The 26,452-nt window shown below is 35.2% G+C and overlaps 3 protein-coding genes and 1 pseudogene across 7 annotated transcripts; 2 read left to right on the forward strand and 2 right to left on the reverse strand.

Annotated features, from left to right (window-relative positions):
* The first annotated feature begins 473 nt into the window (after window positions 1-473).
* On the forward strand, window positions 474-2,138 carry LOC132601638 (transcription factor MYB86-like). 2 transcript variants are annotated; one of them, XM_060314720.1, is made up of 4 exons: window positions 474-973; window positions 1,066-1,195; window positions 1,335-1,530; window positions 1,710-1,900. In XM_060314720.1, the coding sequence occupies exons 1-4, from the start codon at window positions 847-849 to the stop codon at window positions 1,752-1,754; spliced, it is 498 nt and encodes a 165-aa protein (XP_060170703.1). In that variant the 5' UTR covers window positions 474-846; the 3' UTR covers window positions 1,755-1,900. The 2 variants fall into 2 exon arrangements, with proteins under 2 accessions (XP_060170703.1, XP_060170699.1); XM_060314716.1 differs by having other exon boundaries at window positions 478-973; window positions 1,335-2,138.
* Window positions 2,139-2,507: 369 nt separating this feature from the next.
* On the reverse strand, window positions 2,508-9,401 carry LOC132601628 (diamine oxidase [copper-containing] 1, peroxisomal-like). Of its 2 annotated transcripts, none has more exons than XM_060314708.1 (12): window positions 9,140-9,401; window positions 8,151-8,260; window positions 7,717-8,022; window positions 6,769-6,881; window positions 6,345-6,675; window positions 6,042-6,257; window positions 5,724-5,960; window positions 5,105-5,290; window positions 4,866-5,006; window positions 4,037-4,305; window positions 3,759-3,840; window positions 2,508-2,858 (listed from the first exon to the last, which is right to left on the reverse strand). In XM_060314708.1, exons 1-12 carry the CDS (start codon window positions 9,261-9,263, stop codon window positions 2,721-2,723), a joined length of 2,253 nt encoding a protein of 750 aa, XP_060170691.1. In that variant the 5' UTR covers window positions 9,264-9,401; the 3' UTR covers window positions 2,508-2,720. The 2 variants fall into 2 exon arrangements, with proteins under 2 accessions (XP_060170691.1, XP_060170693.1); XM_060314710.1 differs by lacking the exon at window positions 9,140-9,401 and adding an exon at window positions 8,544-8,752.
* A 6,725-nt stretch (window positions 9,402-16,126) lies between these two features.
* LOC132617080 (transcription factor MYB86-like) lies at window positions 16,127-18,443 on the forward strand (annotated as a pseudogene).
* A 677-nt stretch (window positions 18,444-19,120) lies between these two features.
* LOC132601647 (diamine oxidase [copper-containing] 1, peroxisomal) lies at window positions 19,121-26,024 on the reverse strand. Of its 3 annotated transcripts, none has more exons than XM_060314726.1 (12): window positions 25,780-26,024; window positions 24,739-24,848; window positions 24,305-24,610; window positions 23,357-23,469; window positions 22,934-23,264; window positions 22,631-22,846; window positions 22,313-22,549; window positions 21,694-21,879; window positions 21,455-21,595; window positions 20,626-20,894; window positions 20,348-20,429; window positions 19,121-19,471 (listed from the first exon to the last, which is right to left on the reverse strand). In XM_060314726.1, exons 1-12 carry the CDS (start codon window positions 25,955-25,957, stop codon window positions 19,334-19,336), a joined length of 2,307 nt encoding a protein of 768 aa, XP_060170709.1. In that variant the 5' UTR covers window positions 25,958-26,024; the 3' UTR covers window positions 19,121-19,333. The 3 variants fall into 3 exon arrangements, with proteins under 3 accessions (XP_060170709.1, XP_060170716.1, XP_060170714.1); XM_060314733.1 differs by lacking the exon at window positions 25,780-26,024 and adding an exon at window positions 25,372-25,569; XM_060314731.1 differs by lacking the exon at window positions 25,780-26,024 and adding an exon at window positions 25,185-25,335.
* Between the last annotated feature and the right edge of the window lie 428 nt (window positions 26,025-26,452).

Raw genomic sequence — 26,452 nt, forward strand, 5'->3', positions numbered from 1 at the left:
TAAACATACGAAGAAGTCCAAGGAGATTCAACATCTACTATCTATACATAAAAAATAATTTTAACCATGTATAAACAGTAAATTTTCTACCGAAGGAGTTCAAATGAACCCTGTCGCCGTATGTGGCTCCGCCCCCGCTCTAATATTGACTAAAATATTTTCAGTTGAGTAATCAAACACAAATTGCTACTTTCTAGAATTACTTTTCAAAAAGCGGTTCTCGCAAATAATATTTTTCAAAAGTAAATTTTGAAAGCTTGGCAAAATAGGCTATTAATCTTGATGGGTGGACTATAGAATTACTCAATACTTATATTGATGAAATGTAAAGGATACCCCGTGAAATGGTGAAAATGTATTTAAGTTGGTCTAAATACTATCGTTATCAAGAAAAATGCATACTCCTGTTATTGTGAAAGATGGACACCTGCTATTCTTGACTACCAGCTTAAGGTGTATTTGTACTCATTTATCTTATGCTTTAGCTGCTTCTTCCTCTTTTTCTCTAGAAAGTTATAATAATTATATAGAGCCCAAAGTTATCTTAAGATCCAATCCAAAAAGCATCACCAAATTTGCGTAAAAACCACTTAATTCCCCCACCTTGCTTCTTCTCAGCAACTCTAGCACTTGGACCTTAAATTCCAACTATGACATCACTCTAGACATCTTGATATTATATATTAGCCTTAATATTTCATTCCAAACAATGGTCACTAAAGTTATAACCTTGTAATTTAGAGTCAAATTATTCTATTTTTTTTCACTTTCGTCGAATATGATCTACTACTCTTATTTCTTACTCGACCGTTAAGCTTTTTGAAAACCTTAGGCTGCACATAGTAAATGGGGCGCCACTCTGTTAAAGAGAAGCTAAGGAAAGGATTGTGGTCACCAGAAGAAGATGAAAAATTGTACAATTATATCACTAGATTTGGTGTTGGCTGCTGGAGTTCAGTCCCTAAATTAGCTGGTATTATATTTTGCTATTTTCATTAACTTCATTCTGCTGATTTTTTTTTTTCCTTGGCATAATATTTTTATGCGTGTGACAAATTCTTACAGGTCTACAAAGATGCGGAAAGAGTTGCAGATTGAGATGGATAAATTACCTAAGGCCTGATCTTAAAAGAGGAATGTTTTCACAAGAAGAAGAGGAAATGATCATTACTCTCCATGAAAATCTTGGAAACAGGTCATTAATTGTTTTTCTTTATAAGACCCAAAGAAAAGAAAAAAGAATTTAAACTAAAGATGTTTCTTTTTTGCTTATTTAATTTCTTCATCTTTTCGGTTGGTTTGACAAGTGTTTATTTGTTATTGTTTGGTGCCAGATGGGCACAAATTGCAACAAAATTACCAGGGAGAACAGATAATGAGATAAAGAATTACTGGAATTCATATTTGAAGAAGAAGCTAATAAAGCAAGGGATTGATCCAAATACCCACAAGCCACTAAGTGAAAACCAAGTAAGAAATGAGACAAATTGTACAGAAAATGTGAATCCAATTGGGCCTTATGGATCCAATGTGAGTAAACAAATCTTTGATCCTCTTTTTCTGTATGAATTCCAAGCAAATGTGAATCCAATTGTGCCTTATGATCATCAGAACCAAATTGAGGGGAATACAAATTTTGGGTTTTGCTCAATGCCAAGTGTAACAAATTTTGAACATGGGCTCATGACAGAAAGTGATTTTTCTGACAGCTCAACTTCAAGAATGAGTACAAGCAACAGTTCAAATATGATTAGCCATAATAGTTCTGCTGGAATTCAGATGAATGAAATGTTGGAGGGTGCACAAGAATTGAAATGGGATGCTGAGAACAAAATAGATTCTTTGTTTCAGTATCCTTATGATGGGATCAAGAATGAAGAAGATTTCAGTAATAATAATCCATTGAGTTCCTTATCTCAAGACTTAAGTGGGGAAAATCTTGATGTGTTTCACCATATCTAAAAGTGTAAATTCGATCTTCTCTTTTTATTTTCGAGTTTACCTTTTCCTATATACATACAAATATACGAAACTGTACTCAAGGAGACTTTGAGGTGAGAATCTTCTCTTCTTCCTCTGTTTTCTTCCTTCTTTGTAAAGTTATGGCCAAAATTGCAGTTCTTTACTATTGCAGTGTCTGAGGAGTTTAGATTAAAATATTTTGTGACATTTTCGAATGATTAAGAAGTTGGTTGTACATTTGAATTCGTAGAATCTAAATTCGTACGTCCGACTTGGTCCAATCCATTTTTCTTTTTCTTTTTCAGGAGTTCCATCACCAGATAGCAAATATAGTTGAAGTGTGAGTTATCAATCAATCAATTGATGAAATATTACGAGCAAGTACGAATTTACCTGCAATCAATAACTAATACGTGTAAAACCATCCTACTATCACAAGAATTGACCCCGAGACCTTGAGAGATTGAAGTGCTTAATCTTGCCACTTGACAGATCCTTGTTAGTAGTTCTATGCTCTGGTGATAGAGCCAATACCATTCAGAATATGATGCAAAGAGAGCGAGACTTATTAGATTTCCAAATAAGAATGTTTAAGATCAATGAACAGGACATGCTTTGCTGCAACACATCATTCACATGAGCAATATCCATGTGGCAGCACCAATTTTCAGGACTTATTGAAAGGGAAAAAGAAATTGAAGATCGCGTGTTTTTGTGTATGTCCAGATAATATGACTATTTTCTGAATTAGAAAATCTTCAAAGCTTGGCTATCAAACCAGGGGTAGTGGACTTTGCTACGCCATTTTCTGAAATATCATTGCCTTTACTTTCCGAGTCACATCCCCGAGGTGGAGGTACATCTACAGCGGGAGAGCAGTTAAAGAATCCGTGTGGCTGCACCAAACAGAAAGAAGCATTACTTAAACTGAAGAGGTTAGGGACAAATGGAACCTAAATCATAAATCCATATGCCATTATAAATACATAACTAAATCAAAGTTACAACACGAGTATTCCGCATTTTATTGATCGATCAATCAATCATGTTTGAGTCCAAAACTAGTTAGGCAGTTCGACCTTTTTAGCCGTCAATTTTCACAACTCTCGTGGATTTAACACTAAATATGAACTGAAATTCACATAGACTGAGTTAAGTTTTCCACGTTACATTAAGCAAGTTTTCCACGCTACATTAAGCAAAAATCACACTGATGCATTTTATTTCCAGAACATGAATCTTCCAAATCAGCAGGCAGCAGGAACTTAATAGTTTTCACAACAAATATTTTTTTCGCCAGTAGTTTTCACGACGAATGCTTTACTGCAGAGGGTTTCTGGAGTTGGATAAAGTCATTGCTAAACTTGGACACTCAATAAGCAAATTATTACAGAAGAGATATAACAAAAAGGGATGGTTCTGATTTTGATACCATGTGAAGATATGGACCTTGGATCTAACCCAACACCAAAAGCTAGCTCATGAGGGGAGAACTGCCCAAGACCATAAAGAGACCAATGTGGGACTCCAACAGATATTTCATGACCCTTTACTCCAGTGCTAATACTTCCAATATTCAGCTCTAAGTTTATGTTTGACTGATTATTCTATCACAAACATAGCCAATGTATGTCTGAATGAGTAATTGCACCCAAAGTGGCAATACAATACATAGTCAGCTCTTTGGTAGATTAAGTAAAAGGTAACACAATATATAACCAGAAGTTGATGACAAAGATAAGGAGAAAAACCAGCGGAGATAACATAAACACAAAACATCTGTGACTCCAGAATACCTGAAGCATAAAGCCGATATGTTCAACTGGCATAATAGGCCAGTCCTCCAACCGTGGAACATGCGTGATTCCAAAAACATACCTAGTGATAAACTGTGTAAATCAGAACTTCAAGGAATAGGCAACTTCTCAAACATGTTTTAACAAAGGTTTTATTCTAGGAACTTGAAGTTCCACATCTGGAAAGTTATGGAAATTAAACGTGGATGTTTTGTAAAACAATTGAAGCCTGAACCTCCAATGTAATAACATAATTTGAGGGTTGCCAAGAAACTAACCAGAGAACGATATCACTTTCTTCCAGAGAACGATCTTGCTTAACCCAAGAAGCTAATCCCTCACCAACACGTGGGTTTTGATTAGGGAACTCTCCCCCAGGAAAATCTTCTCCAGGTGCATATTGTGTAACCCATAGATTGTGCTTCAAAAATGCCGCTCTTCTCAAGAACTTAGCCTCAGGACCAGCCAATGGCAAGCAGTTCGAACCAGGTACCAGCTTGTACCCTGTTAGCTGTCCTGTTCTGTTGGCTGTTCTTGTGTTCCTAACCTACAAAATCAGATCTTCACAGTCAAATTGATGGCTCCAGCATTAGGGTAAGGGAATGCTTGTAATAGATTTTTTCCACCAGTTTCCTTGGTGTTTTGAGCTAGAAACTTTTGAATCTTAAATTGACTCCACAAAACCACATGTATAAATAACGTGTAATCCTGCGTGTCGTTGAAATTTTCATCTGCAACCTTAAGATCACCAAACAGATCTAACCAAAGAGCAAAAAACTCAACGAAAGTTAGTGATTTTCAGATGAATGTAACATAGAGTACTCTTATGCCAAACCCGTACCGCCAAACAAGCCTCAGAAATGTCTTAAGATCAGCTTTGATGATAAGAGTGGAGGAATAAGGTGATCAATTTCGGTTAAAACGCTAAAAATGACACAACGATTGGTCATACGACTAAGGACTTTAGCTCCCTCAACAGTCAGTGGCCACGTTTAAGGATCACATTCTACTATGTGTACATATCTCAGCAGATACTCTGCTAGGAAAGCAGCATGAAATACAGTTTCTATCAAAAAAAGGAGGATACAGTCAGGTAAGGCTTCTTACAATCCAATGACGAGCAGATAAAGGATCACAGTCACGCATTGCTTGCAATTCAGACCTAAGCAGTGTTTCTTCAGCATAGAATGCATTATTGTGAACATTTTCCTTCCCTGGTTCTTCAACTTTGACATTTACTTCAGCAATCTGGAGAATACTCGGAATAGAAAGGTTACGAACTTGAAATTGGAGGTATGAAATTACTTAAATTTCAGCAGCACAAGCAAACTTGTTCAACAAAATACCTGATTGTGTGCTTCTCCTGGCTTACAATCAACAGCCATATTCATACGAGCGACAAAGAAGTGCTGATGAACAGGTGCATACAATCCTGGTGTTATTGTGGTTCCATATTTACGAGATTCTCCAGGTTGCAATGCTCCCAAACTGAGAATTCCTGTGAGTTTGACTTCTGCTTCAATTTTCCCATCCTGCAGCCACAATGTATACATATCGTTTCAAAATGATCAGTGGAACTAAACATATTTAAAATCAGCAAAGACATCTATGCAAAATAGATGCGAACAAATCAAGAAAGTTCTTGGGGATGAATGCAAACTTCTGCTACTCCTTTTCTTTTGGCTAAGAAAGAGAAACATAAGCAAATAGCCCAAGTAACAGAGTATTTGGATCTAACTCAATTAAACAAAATAATAACATTGGTTCGCGTTTTAAAGAGATATTTGTTTGTAATAGAATCATAAACACAACGGGAGTTACAAGCAATTGTGATCTTACTTCTACATGCTTTCTTTTCTTTGCATTGAAATAAAACGTGAACTTGATAACACTTCAATGTCACCTGATTGCTTTTGAACATGTAAACACATCAGGATTGCCTGATAATGATTTTCTTAATCTTGCCTGGTAAAAGTGCCAGTAGAATCCATATTCATAATTGGCCACAGTGCAAATAAAAGAAACTGTCAGTCGTCTAGACCGTCTAACTTCAGCAAGGCCAGTTCTCCAATCTTGATGCTTCCAAAGCATCCCGTGATCTTCTTCATGCAAACATACGCAATTTTCGATGGTTTCTACTCCTCCGGTGAAATTTGTAAAATTGGCATCGAAGTACTTTATGTATCCTAAGCAATCACATCCCTGCAGTGGTGTTTTAGTTATATTAGCATTTACAGTTCAAAAGCCAAATGTTTAATTGAACCATAGAATTGTAAAATCTACCCTCTTAAGTGAATGAGCATTCTTTCCAAGGCCATCTTCTCCTGCATCAAATGCATTCTTTCTGTAATGTGGATCATTTGGATCTCCATAGGGGACAACCATCTCCACAAAACTCAACCTATGAGCTATGGATCTTCGACCCCTGCTACCATCAAGATATGCCACAGAGTGTATAACCAAACCCTCCCTAGGGGTGAAACCTACTCGGAAGTTCCACTGTCATAGAGAAAGTCAAAGAATGGCCACGTTATATATATAGGCAAATAATCCTTCATTGCATATTAGACTGGAAAAAGAATTTACCTTTTGCCATTGTACGTAGTTCCTATCGACACGAAAGCTTGGACCCTCTGGCTGAATAATTTGTAGGGGTTTCACATCACTTCGATCAACCCCTCCTCTTGTCTTGCCAGCAGTGTAATTCCTCAGTGGATCAGCTGGAGGTAAAGGTACAACTTTGCGGTCTTCGAACTCTATCACCTGCATGTTTTGCACATCAACAAGCACATGTATTCCTTCAACTGGTCTCGCATATCCATTTTCCATTGGGCAGTCGCTCTCTGTTCTGCAGAATACCAGTGGTTTGGCAAGCCTGCGGCTAGGAGCATCAGCTTCACTGTGATAACCAACGCACCTGTCGGAGCATATTCAGGTAAAAATGCAATTGGATAAGAAAACAATTCTTAAAGGAGAAGGAATGGGAAAATTCAAGAACATTTCAACTAACCAGGGGTCAACCATCACAAGGTCCATGTCATCAATACCCCTTTTCTTCATTGCTTCAATAAAAGGAGGATAATTTTTAACCGCGGATTCAGAGTCAGCATACTCTTGTGCATCCTACAATCAGAACAAAGTTGAGATCATTTGTAAAAACTGAGGATTACTGAAATCTAAAGAGATGACATATATTACAACTCACTTAAGCCAAAGCACTTAATATTTGTAAACTTCAACATTCTTTTGGGTTGACTATAGCAGAACTTTCTATGCAAAATTTCTTCTGCTTTTGGTATATAAGAATGCTCTATGTTCCATATGACAGGAAAGAAAACACATGCAGTTCATTAAGAAGAGAGAATAAGTGAATTAATGTAAGTAAATAAAAATATATATAGGATGGGCAAATACAAAAATCGGAAAATGCATTAAGAGAGGAAACAAATACGATTAGCCCCAGTCTTGTGGCATCAAATATGTTCAGTTTGGCTCGTATACTTACTCCCAGTTGTTTCCAACTCTATATGCCAGTACTAGAAAAGACAAATTCTACCGACTCTTTTGTTTCATATTGTTTTTAGAATCTCTAGAACACCAGTATTACAAGACCACTTGTTAGAAACTAAAGAAACAATAACTTACCACTAGGAAATTCAATTAAATGTTCCATTAAGATGGAGGTATTCACTACTTCAAAAATGTTCTTACATTAATCAGTGAATCTAGCCAAATGAACATTCTAAAGCATACCAAAAGATGACCGTCATTGCAAATATAGTTGAAATTCATGAATAATTATTGGAGCGTAGGGTGAAAGCATTTAGTTTAAAACATAAAAAGAAGTTTCTATTGCTCTTACTTAGTAATCCCATTTCTTTTCTTTGGTAACCTAATTGCATCTACTGTTCATGTACTTCTAATCTTTTGAAGTTCTAAACACGAGTTAAGTGCATACTGTAGGTGGTTGAACATCTGGAACAACTTTGGATGTAATCACTTTTCCCCTGTGTTGTCCACCTCGAGCAATAGCATGTACTTCAGTTAGCTGAACGATCCATATGCTTGTCTCATTTGTTTTCTTATTGTAAACAATAAGTCTAGCTCGCCTTGGAGGAAGTTTAGAAGGAACAAGAAGTCCTCCTTTGGTTCTGGGCATCAATGACGATTGAAAAGGTGGGAAGAAATAGGCGTCTGCGAGTGCAACAAAAGTTTTATGTGGTTCCAACAGAACCACCTCAACAAACCGCATGCCATCTCTGACCTAAAATGTTAAAGAAACAAAAAGAGTTAGTGGAATACGAGAGCAAAAGATGTCCTGTTGTTCAACTAATACTTGTTCCATTGTTACAACAACAAATGGATGAAAAAAAGATAGTAGTGATTAAGAACCTCAGGTGTGTCACCGGCAGCTCTAACGGTTGCTACAGCCACAGAGATCTCAGCAGCAGATAAAGGGTCCAAAGGATGACAAGTTTGAGCTCTTGGCATGATTTGGATCCCTGCATAAACATAGAATCATCAAGCATTGGACATCTTACCAACTACTCTAATAACAAGCTCCCCCCTTTAACATCTTTTTTGTATTTATTCTTGTTTCGCAAAAAAAATAATCAGTCCCATCTCCATAGAAAAGAGGAAGGACATAGTAGGTTAACAATCAATGTAAAAGTAGTTTAACTACAAATAAATCAAGAACAGATCCCATATTCAAATCTCAGCAGAGACGACAAAAACATTAGGTGGATTTCTCCCATCTGTCCTAGCCTTGGTGGACAGAGTTACCTGTTACCGGTTGTTGGTGGGAGGTGGCGGGAATCCCGTGGAATTAGTCGAGGTGTGCGCAAGCTAGGCTCCACACTATGGTTATCGGAAAAAAAAAGGTTTTAAGTATAGTAGATCCTCTAAAATGGAACAAAATACACCGGAATAGAGCAAAATGGATATAAAAATGATTCATCTAACTGGTCTCACCAAATAATTTGAAAGTTAGGCGTAGTTGATGAGCTGATTTTCAATTAAAAAGGATAGAACTCTACGTTAATAATTGCATGAATAAAATAGTATATAAGAGCAATCTAAATGATTTAGGACCACGTGAATTGTGCACTTACTCAGACAAAGTTAAAAAGTAAACCCGACTGTTGACTAAACAAAGGTTTAATAAATTAGATCAGCAATAATTCTACTGTAACCTATTCAATAAAACTTCCTTCTCCAATACCAAAATTAAAACCAGCAAATCACATGAAATTATTAATGCATCCGAGCCGCCATTTATATATATATCCGTGAAGTACCGCAGGAAATTCAAACAGAGACAATACCATGCATATACTCCGAAGTCTGATGGCCGAAAGAGTTAAAATACACACACATACCTTTGGTAGAGGAGTTGGAGGAAGGTATTTGAGAGTTAACGAGTGACGTCATCACCGGCGGCTTATCGTCCACGGCGGAGGTTTCACGACGGACGACAGAAGCAGTAGTCACCTTTGCGGCCATTGTTGCGACTAGTACTGGTACTCGCAGTCTATTACTCACATGCAGCAATCAACACTCTCTGCGCAATACTTGTTGACTGACGAATGTTGTTTCTACGTTGTGAGTGGCACAATGCGAGCGAGAGTATATATAGGTAGCTTGTTAGAGAGAGAGAGCTGACAATTTGAAAACAAACAAACAATACTTCTTTTTTATTTAACTCATAATATGACGTCCATAAATAATACTACGAGTAGTAGTATTTCTTATTTTGTGATTGTTCGATTAACGGTGGACAAATAATTTCTAGTTTTGGTGAGAACTGAAAATTATACCAACTAAATATTTTCTCAAAATTTTATTACTATGCTACTAGATGGTCTCATATGATATACTATACTATTATATACTCCTTCCTTCCGTTCCATATTAGTTGGTCACTTTCTCCTTTATACGCTCTTTAAGAAATCATAAATGAAAGTGTATTTTTACTATATTACCCTTATGTCTCTCTAATAAATTGCACTCTAATCAATATTGGTTACTTTAAAAAAAAATTAATGTTAAAGATAAAATAGAAAAAATAATAATTAATTGTATCTTGATTTTGTAAATGGACAAGTATTTTGTGACATATATTTTTAGTAATATAGCCAAATAATATGGGACGGAGGGAATATAAAGAATTTTAAAGTGCTAATAAAAATTCGACAAATCAATTTCATAATTCGACTATAGTAATTTTTAAAAATATAACACACAAATTGAATAGCTTTATTGACACAAAATAAAGCAAAAATAACTTTATTCCACAATTTCCTTTAACTTAGAGAAATTTACTCTCTCTGTGGATGATGGAAACATTCTTGTAACCTTGATAAGGCCAAAAAGTATTGTACTCCCTTCGTTCACTTTTACTTGTCCACTTTGAATTTTTTACGCTATTTAAGAAATAATAAATGAAGTGCATAATTTATTGATGTGCCCATATTAATTAGTACATATTTTTATTGGAGTTGAAAAATGATTTGAAGTGAGTAATTAATACTATGGGTAAAACAGGAAAAATAAAATTGTCTTCTCTTGATATGCTAAAAGTGATAAATAAAAGTGAAAATATATTTTTGAAATATTGAATAAGTAAAAGTGAACAGAGCGAGTATACATTATCGCCAAAGCTAATTGTTTTTTTCTTTTAAGAAAAGGCACTGATTCGTAGACTGACAATTTAAAATGTACGCAACTCGCTTAGTCCCAATAAGTTTCTCAGACTAAATGAAGAAGACATGAATTCTAAATTTAAGTTGTGACACAAAAGAGGAAAATGTGACACTAATTTTATTGGATTACTTGCACATTTGCACTAATTAAAAAGGAATAATATTCAAAACTAGATTCGGAAACTATATTGCATTAGACAATTATACATGTTGATTACATATATGTCTTGTTAACTGATAAGTTACCATATATTCTAGATTGGGAAATAAAGGGGGTGATACACGAGGGACAGTGGACAATTAAGGGAAAAATTGCTGGATATAATTGCCAGCTGTTTTTGTTTGTTTAACTTCTTGTCTTTGAATTCTATATTATTTTTGCTTTCTTGGAAAGGAGGAATTATCTTGGTGAAAAAGACAAAAGATTATACTAATTGACATTAAGTGATATTATAATTGTTGATGTTGAAATTGCAATTTCAAACAAAGTTGTCGTTTAGAAATTAGAACTTAGGAGCAAGTGTCACATGGTTTCAACTTTCATATGATTCCACTTTTGGAGTTAACTCTACATACATTAGACAGATCAAGGTATGAACAAGCAGTTTCTTGAAATTGATCAAATTTATGGCGGATCTAGTATTTGAAGGGGTTTCACCATTAAACATTGGACGCCTCTATATGACTATATATACACAAACACACAACATTATCCTTCAGCTTCCTTTATATGGTTATAAGTGGATTTCATGCCTTTTATTTTCAGCTAAATGCTTATTACGTGTAGATATTTCTGTTTCTTCCATTAAAAATATAATAATGGTAACCTTTTGTTTTCTTATAGGTGCAAGATATGGATATATTTATGTTGGCGTCTTTGAATTCAGCCGTTCACACAACTCATATGCTACAATAACGTAAGGCACTTGATCAAATGTCGAGGCATTATGTGCAAGTATGTAAGAAATTGCTGCTCCAAAACCTATCAATTGTTTTATTATTTCTTTATTAAATTCTTAATATCTATTTATGTTTTATAATTCTAAGGTTTCAAATTTTTCTCCTCCACCTGTAATTGTTTACTTGTTAGATTTATTAACATATTTTTTAGGTTTATTTAGTTAGTATGTTTAAGTAATAACCACTTGCCAGTTTGTGGAAGTAGATTAAGAAATGGAAATCAACCAACATAGCAACTACTTTTATGAGTTTTTTTTTTTTTTGTTGCTATTATGTATTTTTGTGAGTTTTGCAGAAAGGTATTTGTTTCTGGTGCTTTTGAGTAAAATAGAAGCTATATGTAATGTGATTTACATTATATCTCGGGATGAATTTCTATTTTTCTTCTCTACTTTAAGGGGTTCTTAAGTTATGCCTAAAGTAGGGCAATATGCATTGCACATAAAAGTGGTGGGGATTTCTGTCCACAGAATTTCGAGAATATATTTCAATTCGAAGAACATTTTGATACTTGAAAGCGCTCTCAATCAGTCATTTGTTAATGTTGGGAGAAGTGATAAAAGAGAATTCATAAAATTTAATTTGTTTTGTCGTTGGTTCTATTTGCGACTAAACAAGAAGAAATGTAAAAGCACCAGAATTTATTTCTTGAATAAAAGAAAAAATCAAACCAGATACTTATATATGCATATTTTAAATGTACAAATGTAAATTCTTAAATTTGATTAAACATATGTACATAAAAGAATCAATTGTGGTCTATAGCTAATAGCATAACGGTATGGCATAGTTCTTTGCCAAAGATTCCTCTTTTTGAACTTCTTTCGCTCATTTTCTTCGTTCATTCAATTCACTCTAAGGTATTCATATTTATCATTTTTTCCTTTATGCTTTTATCCCTTTTTTTCCTACTAATTTTATCTTCCTTTTGGAAGGAATGATGAAGATATTTTTCGGTTAATTACATTTGATGCATGTAACAGTTTTGGAAACTTGAAAGACCCTTCAACTTAATTACAAAACTTGTAGAGGTCTTTCATTATTAAATCATGAACACAATCATATGTAAACATACTCACCAGTTTGAAACTAAATTGTTGGCTTACTACTGTTCAGTTAATCATATCTCTTGAGTTAGGTTAGTGTTTGCTTTCGTATATCCTTTTACTAAATTTATTTTTTTCTTCACCACAAAGCTTTTATTATTTTTCAGCAATTTTGCCACAACCATCTCAGTTATTATTAAGTAGTAAGTAGGTTTTGGTAGAGCATGTAGATTTATTTGAAGCTTCTACATAGTGGCATCTTATTTTTATTTTATCAGTACCAAGGTTTTTGTACGTGCATTTTTGAAACGAGCATTTTTATTTCCATTGTTGCTATATTAGTTATAATATATGGGTATTAATTTCAATATTGCTATATTGAAATTAATACCGTTCTTTTGTGTTTCACAGATTTTTTGCATGGAAATTGTTAGTGCCTAAAGGCAAACATATGAATATTAAAAGTAGAATTAAGGAAACAGGAGATGAAATAAAGATGAAAGATTGACGTGGATGATCATATGCATATGCACAGTAATGCACCCGTATTTTTATTTAAAATCAAATGATATAATCATATATTTTGAGCCTCTTCCCATTGAAAAGGAGGGTTGGGATTGAAAGCGCAATAGTTAACACATTAATTAAATGGTCATCACAGATATGATCGTTAATAAGTAAATATTTACTCACACCTTGTGTTTACACCTAACTAATTAATTAATTTAAAAAACGACAATTCAAAGTGACATTCATATGATCACTTAAACATAGTTAAGTGTGAAGAAGTGTATACACAAGACATATATTCGGCAGTCACTGAACTGGGGCAAACACTGGGTGTGTGTGTTTAGAATATGCATGAAGATTAAAACAAATTACATTCTTAATAGCTTAAAATTCTAAACAATACTGTAAAAGTTTACTTTATAATAAACTGACAAAATTATTTCGTATCGTTTTTCTTTATTTGGTCTCTTCATATTCAAATACTTTATATCATCCTCAATGAGTAATTTATTACTACCAACATTCGTGCATAGATCACCAATATAGAAACAATCACCTAGTGCCAATAGTCCAGGACACCAAGATTCCTTTCTCTTTGCAGATAGAGATTATTTAACAATCTTGACATTCTGTTTTTCTTGTTTAATTTAATACTTGCAATTTTTGGCACTCTCAATTTGTAAAAGAAAATACGAAATCACCTCATCATTTGAGACTTGTGTCAATAGTTGCATCTTGCACATCATGAACCACATAACAAGCAATATATGAGGCAAAAAATCACCAGTTAACCTTAAAATGATATCCTGAATAAGTATCACTATATAAGTGTATAATACTCAAATATTGTAGCTCTCAGGGAAGAAATGATTTTCTATGATTACTTATAATTTTCTAAGTGATTCACTATATAGCACTCACTTAGGCACTGCACTAGAAAATCATTGGATGCAAATTTACCAAATTCATTGATAATCTGAAAGAACTTTTACTATTAAAGAATAATATGGTATATAATTAGTCAAAATACAATATTATTATCAAGATCGATTTACCTAGTTTGTTAATATGTACCATTCTGATTGCAGTACATTATAGCATGATTACTGAAAAATACTAAGATTAGCCAAAACAAGAAGATCGGTATCAATTTTAATTAATAAATGATTTTCCTAATTGATAATAGTATGGTTGCAGTACATGATAACATAAGTAATGAAAAATACCAAGTCTAGCCAAAACACAAGATCGTTATCAAGATTAATTAATAATGATTTTCCTAACTGATAATATTGTGTGCAGTACATAATAACATGATTACTGAAAACATCAAGACTAGCCAAAAAACAAGATTGATATCAAGATTAATTAATAATGATTTTCCTGATTGATAATAGTGTGATTGCAATATATAATAACAAGATTACTGGAATAGTATGGCTGCAGTACATAATATGCCTACATTGTTACAATATTTACTAAAGAATACCAAGATTATCCAAAACACAAGATAGTTATCAACATTAACTAATAATGATTTTCCTTACTGGTAATAGTGTGACTATAGCTGTACATAATAACATGGGTTATTTGAAAAACATACTCCAATTACCAGCTATGACCTGTGCAGACCTTTGGCCTCTATATATCACTCGGCCTTCCTTTTTAATTTATGAAGAAAACCAAGGATTACATGCTTTAATCTATTTGATTAATTCCTAAATCATATTCTTTTCTCCCTCCAGCATCTCTTTGTTTAATTTATCCCATTCAGTATATTCTTGCTTTATTCTGCTTATGTTACAACCACCTAAGAATTCTAATTCTAATTTATTCAACAACCTAGATTAAGCATTACATTTTATTGATTAACCCCGATAAATGAGATTCACATTACATGAACGTGACCATCGTGGGCTCTCTATGACACGAATGTCACCAAACCCAATAATTTAAAGATACAATAGACAAAATATAATCGCATTTTCTGTGTAGTTTAATTAATTGGCTATTCTATTGGTAGTTGTTTCAAGAAAGAACGAGGTTAAGTACTTGTGTTGCTAAAAGATTTTGGGGTGTCTTGTATGGACTATGGAGGAAAGTAACTTCAGAAGATGTTTACTTTTGGTTGGCGGAAAAAATATTTTTTTTCTCTAGGAAAATAAGTTCTTCAATTAAGAAGATGACTTCATTGATTGAAGTGGAGAAAACAAGTAACATAAGGGACATTTCGTTCTTCTGCATCCCACGCCACTCTCATAGCACTACACCAAAAGAGGCTTTTAGTGGCAATATATTTTTCTTTTAACGGCAATAGTTATTGCCACAAAAACATTTATCAGCAATTGGTTAATGCCATTAGATTCAAAGTCAGTAAAGCCTTTAGCGGCATTTATTGTTAGGGCTGAAGTTTGGTATTGCCGGTAATAATTGATTCTAGAATATAATTAGGGGAAATTAAGTTATTGCCGCAAATTAATTGCCGCTAAAAGCATATTTTGTTGTAGTGTAGGCCCTAACTCCACCACCCTAACACGACAACACCTTACCCCAATCCCCATCTTCCATAATATTTTTCTAGTTATTATATATTAATTGTTAGAATATGTCCCAAAAGAGTTTCACGAAATTGTCCCATTCCAACTGAGATTCGACTGGCTTGTCCCATTCCAATTGGGATTTTGAACGTCTTCAACCCCTATTTGAAGGAGATTTTCAGCCAGAACATCAAGAAAAAGGAGAACAACTATCAAGACTATCAAGACTACACACAAGACTATATTCCACACTTAGGTTAGAGAGAGTTTTCATTGAGAGATTGTAATCTTTCGTTTCCTTTAATCTCGTTGTGCTTCGGCACCCTGTTGAGATCGTTTTGTACTCCTCACCTTATAGTTGATTTCTCTGCGCTTCGCGCCCCGTGGTTTTTCCTGTCTTGGGTTTCCTCGTAAATCTTGTGTTCATTACGTTTATTGCTTTCTTATATTATTGTTCTTGCGTTGGTGCATCCTAATCTGTTCCGCTGTATCGCTCGTTTAATTCTTAACAAGTGGCATCAGAGCATTCAAGATCCTGGATGTCTACCGTAACCAAGTTTGATATCGAGAAGTTCGACGGCAAGATAAACTTCAGTATCTGAATAGTTCAGATGCAAGCCATTCTCATCCAAAACGGATTAAAGAAGGCTTTTCTTAGGAAATTCAGGAAACCCGAGTCTATGACAGATGATCAATGGGAGGAATTGGATGAAAAAACGCTTTCAAATATCCAACTATGTCTATCTAAAATGGTTCTTCACGAGGTTATTCATGAGACTACTGCTGCAGGCCTCTAGTTGAAGTTAGAGTCTCTCTACATGACGAAAAGTCTCGCAAATAAAATTCGTCTGAAGAAATGGTTATACACATTCTCTATGGCTTAAGATACCCCCATTCAAAATCATCTTGATGAGTTCAACTCTGTTAATCTTGATCTAGAAAATTTAGACGTTAAGGTCGAAGATGAGGATAAAGCAGTATTATTGGTGGTCTCCCTACCCTCTACGTATAAGCACTTTAAAGAAATTATGCTATATGGTGGTAATGAAACACTGAGTTATGAGGATGTCAAATCTAATTTGTTGTCCAAAGAAAAATTTGATTTTGAAGTGCGTTCTGAAGACAAAGGACAAGGTTTGTCTGTTAGAGGAAGATCCCATGATAGAGGGAGTACTAGAAAGAATTTTAGGTCCAAGTCTAGAGGCCGTAAATTCAACATTGATAAATTTTGTAAATACTGCAAGAAGACAAACCACGTAGTTGGTGATTGTCATAAATTTTACTAAGGGTAAAATAGAGAAAAAATAATTAACTATCACTTGAACTTCTAAAATGATAAATAATTTGAGACAATTATTTTTAATAACGAAGATAAATAATTTGAGATGGAGGAGGTATATTTTTTTTTCTTAATGAGAATGACTTTGCATGCAAGCAATAAGCATGGGATATTATTTCCAACTAAAATTCCTATACGTAGGTTCCTGTTCCCTTTTTTGCCCTTTCTAAGGACTATACAAAGCCAAATTACATCAGCCAAATCATTTTCGGTCCTTCCCTTTTTGAATTCTTTGTTCAAAACTTTGTGTCGGTCGATCTTCAATTTGTTCCTTTCATTCTCATCCACAAATATATGTACGCCCGTCCAGGAATGTGTTGGAATAGACGATATCCGTCCATTTTTAATTAGAAATTTCAGGTTCAAGTTCTAAAATAAAAAAATTCTTGATAGAAAGCGGTCGGAGACGGATTTAATTACATGTAACTTATGACTGTGAGTTCATGGAACGCAAAGCCAATATAGATTTCATCGCGCAAACTCTATGTGTATGTGTATTAAAAAATCAACTAAATATCTATAAATATTTTATTATGAACCAAGTTATTAATATATAGAGAGAACAACTCTTTTATTCCTTGTGATATGTAACTTAACACGTTAACCTTCCACTAATTAAAATATATGCATTTGATCCCTTTATGAGCAAATGTTATATTTGGACTATTCTTAAAGTATATTATTCTCAAATATGGAGTAATGATACAAGTTTAAACTAAAGATGTTTCCTTTTTGCTTATTTACTTTTCTTCATCTTTTCGGTTGGTTTGACAAGTGTTTTTTTGTTATTGTTTGGTGCCAGATGGGCACAAATTGCAACAAAATTACCAGGGAGAACAGATAATGAGATAAAGAATTACTGGAATTCATATTTGAAGAAGAAGCTAATAAAGCAAGGGATTGATCCAAATACCCACAAGCCACTAAGTGAAAACCAAGTAAAAAATGAGACAAATTGTACAGAAAATGTGAATCTAATTGGGCCTTATGGATCCAATGTGAGTAAACAAATCTTTGATCCTCTTTTTCTGTATTCCAAGCAAATGTGAATCCAATTGTGCCTTATGATCATCAGAACCAAATTGAGGGGAATACAAATTTTGGGTTTTGCTCAATGCCAAGTGTAACAAATTTTGAACATGGGCTCATGACAGAAAGTGATTTTTCTGACAGCTCAACTTCAAGAATGAGTACAAGCAACAGTTCAAATATGATTAGCCATAATAGTTCTGCTGGAATTCAGATGAATGAAATGTTGGAGGGTGCACAAGAATTGAAATGGGATGCTGAGAACAAAATAGATTCTTTGTTTCAGTATCCTTATGATGCGATCAAGAATGAAGAAGATTTCAGTAATAATAATCCATTGAGTTCCTTATCTCAAGACTTAAGTGGGGAAAATCTTGATGTGTTTCACCATATCTAAAAGTGTAAATTCGATCTTCTCTTTTTATTTTCGAGTTTACCTTTTCCTATATACATACAAATATACGAAACTGTACTCAAGGAGACTTTGAGGTGAGAATCTTCTCTTCTTCCTCTGTTTTCTTCCTTCTTTGTAAAGTTATGGCCAAAATTGCAGTTCTTTACTATTGCAGTCTCTGAGGAGTTTAGATTAAAATGTTTTTTGACATTTTCGAATGATTAAGAAGTTGGTCGTACATTTGAATTCGTAGAATCTAAATTCGTACGTCCGACTTGGTCCAATCCATTTTTTTTTCTTTTTCAGGAGTTCCATCACCAGATAGCAAATATAGTTGAAGTGTGAGTTATCAATCAATCAATTGATGAAATATTACGAGCAAGTACGAATTTACCTGCAATCAATAACTACTACGTGTAAAACCATCCTACTATCACAAGAATTGACCCCGAGACCTTTAGAGATTGAAGTGCTTAATCTTGCCACTTGACAGATCAATGGCGGAGCCAAAATTTTCGTCAAGGGTGTTCATACTTTTAGGCCGGCCAGGCAAAGTCTAAACAGAAAAAGAGTAAGCAAAATGCAGGAGCTCGGGTTCGAACCCGCTCCTTTAAGGACAGTTTGCACACCCTTGGCCGCTGAACTATCTTCCTCTTCTTTGCCAAGAGTGTTCAGCAGTTAGTATATATCCAAAACTATCTATAGTTAATCTATATACTCGGAAAATTTTTCCGACGAAGGGTGTTCATCTGACCACCCTTAGATGGGTGTAGCTCCGCCCCTGTGACAGATCCTTGTTAGTAGTTCTATGCTCTGGTGATAGAGCCAATACCATTCAGAATATGATGCAAAGAGAGCGAGACTTATTAGATTTCCAAATAAGAATGTTTAAGATCAATGAACAGGACATGCTTTGCTGCAACATATCATTCACATGAGCAATATCCATGTGGCAGCACCAATTTTCAGGACTTATTGAAAGGGAAAAAGAAATTGAAGATCGCGTGTTTTTGTGTATGTGCAGATAATATGACTATGTTCTGAATTAGAAAATCTTCAAAGCTTGGCTATCAAACCAGGGGTAGTGGGCTTTGCTACACCATTTTCTGAAACATCATTGTCTTTACTTTGCGAGTCACATCCCCGAGGTGGAGGTACATCTACAGCGGGAGAGCAGTTAAAGAATCCGTGTGGCTGCACCAAACAGAAAGAAGCATTACTTAAACTGAAGAGGTTAGGGACAAATGGAACCTAAATCATAAATCCATATGCCATTATGAGTACATAACTAAATCAAAGTTACAACAAGAGTATTCCGCATTTTATTGATCGATCAATCAATCATGTTCAGTCCAAAACTAGTTAGGGAGTTCGACCTTTTTAGCTGTCAATTTTCACAACTCTTGTGGATTTAACACTAAATATGAAATGAAATTAACATAGAATGAGTTAAGTTTTCCACGTTACATTAAGCAAAAATCACACTGATGCATTTTATTTCCAGAATATGAATCTTCCAAATCAGCAGGCAGCTGGAACTTAATAGTTTTCACAACAAATATTTTTTTCGCCAGTAGTTTTCACGACGAATGCTTTACTGCAGAGGGTTTCGGGAGTTGGATAAAGTCATTGCTAAACTTGGACAATCAATAAGCAAATTATTACAGAAGAGATATAATAAAAAGGGATGGTTCTGATTTTGATGCCATGTGAAGATATGGACCTTGGGTCTAACCTAACACCAAAAGCTAGCTCATGAGGGGAGAACTGCCCAAGACCATAAAGAGACCAATGTGGGACTCCAACAGATATTTCATGACCCTTTACTCCAGTGCTACTATTTCCAATATTCAGCTCTAAGTTTATGTTTGACTAATTATTCTATCACAAACATAGCCAATATATGTATGAATGAGTAATTGCACCCAAAGTGGCAATACAATACATAGTCAGCTCTTCGGTAGATTAAGTAAAAGGTAACACAATATATAACCAGAAGTTGATGACAAAGATAAGGAGAAAAACCAGCGGAGATAACATAAACACAAAACATCTGCGACTCCAGAATACCTGAAGCATAAAGCCGATATGTTCAACTGGCATAATAGGCCAGTCCTCCAACCGTGGAACATGCGTGATTCCAAAAACATACCTAGTGATAAACTGTGTATATCAGAACTTCAAGGAATAGGCAACTTCTCAAACATGTTTTAACAAAGGTTTTATTCTAGGAACTTGAAGTTCCACATCTGGAAAGTTATGGAAATTAAACGTGGATGTTTTGTAAAACAATTGAAGCCTGAACCTCCAATGTAATAACATAATTTGAGGGTTGCCAAGAAACTAACCAGAGAACGATATCACTTTCTTCCAGAGAACGATCTTGCTTAACCCAAGAAGCTAATCCCTCACCAGCACGTGGGTTTTGATTAGGGAACTCTCCCCCAGGAAAATCTTCTCCAGGTGCATATTGTGTAACCCATAGATTGTGCTTCAAAAATGCCGCTCTTCTCAAGAACTTAGCCTCAGGACCAGCCAATGGCAAACAGTTCGGACCAGGTACCAGCTTGTACCCTGTTAGCTGTCCTGTTCTGTTGGCTGTTCTTGTGTTCCTAACCTACAAAATCAGATCTTCACAGTCAAATTGATGGCTCCAGCATTAGGGTAAGGGAATGCTTGTAATAGATTTTTTCCACCAGTTTCCTTGGTGTTTTGAGCTAGAAACTTTTGAATCTTAAATTGACTCCACAAAACCACATGTATAAATAACGTGTAACCCTGCGTGTCATTGAAATTTTCATCTGCAACCTTAAGATCACCAAACAGATCTAACCAAAGAGCAAAAAACTCAACGAAAGTTAGTGATTTTCAGATGAGTGTAACATAGAGTACTCTTATGCCAAACCCGTACCGCCAAACAAGCCTCAGAAATGTCTTAAGATCAGCTTTGATGATAAGAGTGGAGGAATAAGGTGATCAATTTCGGTTAAAACGCTAAAAATGACACAACGATTGGTCATACGACTAAGGACTTTAGCTCCCTCAACAGTCAGTGGCCACGTTTAAGGATCACATTCTACTATGTGTACATATCTCAGCAGATACTCTGCTAGGAAAGCAGAATGAAATACAGTTTCTATCAAAAAAAGGAGGATACAGTCTGGTAAGGCTTCTTACAATCCAATGACGAGCAGATAAAGGATCACAGTCACGCATTGCTTGCAATTCAGACCTAAGCAGTGTTTCTTCAGCATAGAATGCATTATTGTGAACATTTTCCTTCCCTGGTTCTTCAACTTTGACATTTACTTCAGCAATCTGGAGAATACTCGGAATAGAAAGATTACGAACTTGAAACTGGAGGTATGAAATTACTTAAATTTCGGCAGCACAAGCAAACTTGTTCAACAAAATACCTGATTGTGTGCTTCTCCTGGCTTACAATCAACAGCCATATTCATACGAGCAACAAAGAAGTGCTGATGAACAGGTGCATACAATCCTGATGTTATTGTGGTTCCATATTTACGAGATTCTCCAGGTTGCAATGCTCCCAAACTGAGAATTCCTGTGAGTTTGACTTCTGCTTCAATTTTCCCATCCTGCAGCCACAATGTATACATATCGTTTCAAAATGATCAGTGGAACTAAACATATTTAAAATCAGCAAAGACATCTATGCAAAATAGATGCGAACAAATCAAGAAAATTCTTGGGGATGAATTCAAACTTCTGCTACTCCTTTTCTTTTGGCTAAGAAAGAGAAACAAAAGCAAATAGCCCAAGTAACAGAGTATTTGGATCTAACTCAATTAAACAAAATAATAACATTGGTTCGCGTTTTAAAGAAAAATTTGTTTGTAATAGAATCATAAACACGACGGGAGTTACAAGCAGTTTTGATCTTACTTCTACATGCTTTCTTTTCTTTGAATTGAAATAAAACGTGAACTTGATAACACTTCAATGTCACCTGATTTCTTTTGAACATGTAAACACATCAGGATTGCCTGATAATGATTTTCTTATTCTTGCCTGGTAAAAGTGCCAGTAGAATCCATATTCATAATTGGCCACAGTGCAAATAAAAGAAACTGTCAGTCGTCTAGACCGTCTAACTTCAGCAAGGCCAGTTCTCCAATCTTGATGCTTCCAAAGCATCCCGTGATCTTCTTCATGCAAACATACACAATTTTCGATGGTTTCTACTCCTCCGGTGAAATTTGTAAAATTGGCATCGAAGTACTTTATGTATCCTAAGCAATCACATCCCTGCAGTGGTGTTTTAGTTATATTAGCATTTACAGTTCAAAAGCCAAATGTTTAATTGAACCATAGAATTGTAAAATCTACCCTCTTAAGTGAATGAGCATTCTTTCCAAGTCCATCTTCTCCCGCATCAAATGCATTCTTTCTGTAATGTGGATCATTTGGATCTCCATAGGGGACAACCATCTCCACAAAACTCAACCTATGAGCTATGGATCTTCGACCCCTGCTACCATCAAGATATGCCACAGAGTGTATAACCAAACCCTCCCTAGGGGTGAAACCTACTCGGAAGTTCCACTGTCATGGAGAAAGTCAAAGAATGGCCACGTTATTTATATAGGCAAATAATCCTTCATTGCATATTAGACTGGAAAAAGAATTTACCTTTTGCCATTGTACGTAGTTCCCATCAACACGAAAGCTTGGACCCTCTGGCTGAATAATTTGTAGGGGTTTCACATCACTTCGATCAACCCCTCCTCTTGTCTCGCCAGCAGTGTAATTCCTCAGTGGATCAGCTGGAGGTAAAGGTACAACTTTGCGGTCTTCGAACTCTATCACCTGCATGTTTTGCACATCAACAAGCACATGTATTCCTTCAACTGGTCTCGCATATCCATTTTCCATTGGGCAGTCGCTCTCTGTTCTGCAGAATACTAGTGGTTTGGCAAGCCTGCGGCTAGGAGCATCAGCTTCACTGTGATAACCAACGCACCTGTCGGAGCATAATCAGGTAAAAATGCAATTGGATAAGAAAACAATTCTTAAAGGAGAAGGAATGGAAAATTCAAGAACATTTCAACTAACCAGGGGTCAACCATCACAAGGTCCATGTCATCAATACCCCTTTTCTTCATTGCTTCAATAAAAGGAGGATAATTTTTAACCGCGGATTCACAGTCAGCATACTCTTGTGCATCCTACAATCAGAACAAAGTTGAGATCATTTGTAAAAACTGAGGATTACTGAAATCTAAAGAGATGACATATATTACAACTCACTTAAGCCAAAGCACTTAAAATTTGTAAACTTCAACATTCTTTTGGGTTGACTATAGTAGAACTTTCTATGCAAAATTTCTTCTGCTTTTGGTATATAAGAATGCTCTATGTTCCATATGACAGGAAAGAAAACACATGCAGTTCATTAAGAAGAGAGAATAAGTGAATTAATGTAAGTAAATAAAAATATATATAGGATGGGCAAATACAAAAATAGGAAAATGCTTAATGAGAGGAAACAAATACGATTAGCCCCAGTCTTGTGGCATCAAATATGTTCAGTTTGGCTCATATACTTACTCCCAGTTGTTTCCAACTCTATATGCCAGTACTAAAAAAGACAAATTCTACCGACTCTTTTGTTTCATATTGTTTTTAGAATCTCTAGAACACCAGTATTACAAGACCACTTGATAGAAACTAAAGAAACAATAACTTACCACTAGGAAATTCAATCAAATGTTCCATTAAGATGGAGGTATTCACTACTTCGAAAATGTTCTTAAATTAATCAGTGAATCTAGCCAAATGAACATTCTAAAGCAAACCAAAAGATGACCGTCATTGCAAATATAGTTGAAATTCATGAATAATTATTGGACCGTAGGGTGAAAGCATTTAGTTTAAAACATAATAAGAAGTTTCTATTGCTCTTACTTAGTAATCCCATTTCTTTTCTTTGGTAACCTAATTGCATCTACTGTTCATGTACTTCTATTCTTTTGAAGTTCTAAACATGAGTTAAGTGCATACTATAGGTGGTTGAACATCTGGAACAACTTTGGATGTAATCACTTTTCCCCTGTGTTGCCCACCTCGAGCAATAGCATGTACTTCAGTTAGCTGAACGATCCATATGCTTGTCTCATTTGTTTTCTTATTGTAAACAATAAGTCTAGCTCGCCTTGGAGGAAGTTTAGAAGGAACAAGAAGTCCTCCTTTGGTTCTGGGCATCAATGACGATTGAAAAGGTGGGAAGAAATAGGCGTCTGCGAGTGCAACAAAAGTTTTATCTGGTTCCAACAGAACCACCTCAACAAACCGCATGCCATCTCTGACCTAAAATGTTAAAGAAACAAAAAGAGTTAGTGGAATACGAGAGCAAAAGATGTCCTGTTGTTCAACTAATACTTGTTCCATTGTTACAACAACAAATGGATGAAAAAAAGATAGTAGTGATTAAGAACCTCAGGTGTGTCACCGGCAGCTCTAACGGTTGCTACAGCCACAGAGATCTCAGCAGCAGATAAAGGGTCCAAAGGATGACAAGTTTGAGCTCTAGGCATGATTTGGATCCCTGCATAAACATAGAATCATCAAGCATTGGACATCTTACCAGCTATTCCAATAACAAGCTCCCTCCTTTAACATCTTTTTTGTATTTATTCTTGTTTCGCAAAAAAAATAATCAGTCCCATCATTATAGAAAAGAGGAAGGACATCGTAGGTTAACAATCAATGTAAAAGTAGTTTAACTACAAATAAATACAAATAATAAAATAAAAATAAATTAAAAATAAATAAATAAATACAAATAAATCAAGAACATGAGATCCCATATTCAAATCTCAGTAGAGACAAAAACATTAGGTGATTTTCTCCGATCTGTCCTAGTCTTGGTGGACAGAGTTACCTGTTAGTTGTTGGTGGGAGGTGGCGGGAATCCCGTAGAATTAGTCGAGGTGCGCGCAAGCTGGCCTAGACACTACGGTTATCGGAAAAAAAAAAGGTTTTAACTATAGTAGATCCTCTAAAATGGAACAAAATGCACCGGAATAGAGCAAAATGGATATAAAAATGATTCATCTAACTGGTCTCACCTGATAATTTGAAATTTAGGCGTAGTTGATGAGCTGATTTTCAATTAAAAAGGATAGAACTCTACGTTAATAATTGCATGAATAAAATAGTATATAACAGCAATCTAAATGATTTTTGGACCACGTGAATTGTGCACTTACACAGGCAAAGTTAAAAAGTAAACCCGACTGTTGACTAAACAAAGGTTTAATTAATTAGATCAGCAATAATTCTACTGTAACCTATTCAATAAAACTTCCTTCTCCAATACCAAAATTAAAACCAGCAAATCACATGAAATTATTAATGCATCCGAGCCGCCATTTATATATATATCCGTGAAGTACCGCAGGAAATTCAAACAGAGACAATACCATGCATATACTCCGAAGTCTGATGGCCGAAAGAGTTAAAATACACACACATACCTTTGGTAGAGGAGTTGGAGGAAGGTATTTGAGAGTTAACGAGTGACGTCATCACCGGCGGCTTATCGTCCACGGCGGAGGTTTCACGACGGACGACAGAAGCAGTAGTCACCTTTGCGGCCATTGTTGCGACTGACATGCAGCAATCAACACTCTCGGGTGCGTTTCTCGCCACCATATATCCCTCTCTGCGCAATACTTGTTGACTGACGAATGTTGTTTCTACGTTGTGAGTGGCACAATGCGAGCGAGAGTATATATAGGTAGTTTGTTAGCGAGAGAGAGCTGCCAATTTGAAAACAAACAAACAAACAATACTTCTTTTTTATTTAACTCATAATATACGTCCATAAATAATACTTACTAGGAGTAGTAGTATTTCTTATTTTGTGATTTTTCGATTAACCGTGGACAAATAATTTCTAGTTTTGGTGAGAACTGAAAATTATACCAACAACAACAACATACCCATGGAATCTCACAGTGTGGGGTTTAGAGAGGGTAGAATATAAGTAAATCTTACTTTCATCTCGGAAGATAGAGAGGTTGTTTCCGGAAGAGAAGAAAATTATACCAACTAAATATTTTCACTAAATTTTATTACTAGCTAGGCTACTAGATGGTCTCATATGATATATTATTATATAATTCATCCGTTCCATATTAGTTGGTC

This window comes from Lycium barbarum, chromosome 1 (genome assembly GCF_019175385.1).
Source record: "Lycium barbarum isolate Lr01 chromosome 1, ASM1917538v2, whole genome shotgun sequence".
Lineage (NCBI taxonomy): Eukaryota > Viridiplantae > Streptophyta > Magnoliopsida > Solanales > Solanaceae > Lycium > Lycium barbarum.

Coding starts and splice junctions, on each gene's coding strand:
- LOC132601638 (XM_060314716.1), top strand. CDS start 847: ATGGGGCGCCACTCTGTTAAAGAGAAGCTAAGGAAAGGATTGTGGTCA. Junction 974..1,065: donor TTCAGTCCCTAAATTAGCTG/GTATTATATTTT, acceptor AAATTCTTACAG/GTCTACAAAGATGCGGAAAG. Junction 1,196..1,334: donor CATGAAAATCTTGGAAACAG/GTCATTAATTGT, acceptor GTTTGGTGCCAG/ATGGGCACAAATTGCAACAA.
- LOC132601647 (XM_060314726.1), bottom strand. CDS start 25,957: ATGGTGGCGAGAAACGCACCCGAGAGTGTTGATTGCTGCATGTCAGTC. Junction 24,849..25,779: donor CTCCAACTCCTCTACCAAAG/GTATGTGTGTGT, acceptor ATGTTTATGCAG/GGATCCAAATCATGCCTAGA. Junction 23,470..24,304: donor CAGATGTTCAACCACCTATA/GTATGCACTTAA, acceptor TTCTGATTGTAG/GATGCACAAGAGTATGCTGA.
- LOC132601628 (XM_060314708.1), bottom strand. CDS start 9,263: ATGGCCGCAAAGGTGACTACTGCTTCTGTCGTCCGTCGTGAAACCTCC. Junction 8,261..9,139: donor CTCCAACTCCTCTACCAAAG/GTATGTGTGTGT, acceptor ATGTTTATGCAG/GGATCCAAATCATGCCAAGA. Junction 4,306..4,865: donor TATCTGCTCGTCATTGGATT/GTAAGAAGCCTT, acceptor CTGATTTTGTAG/GTTAGGAACACAAGAACAGC.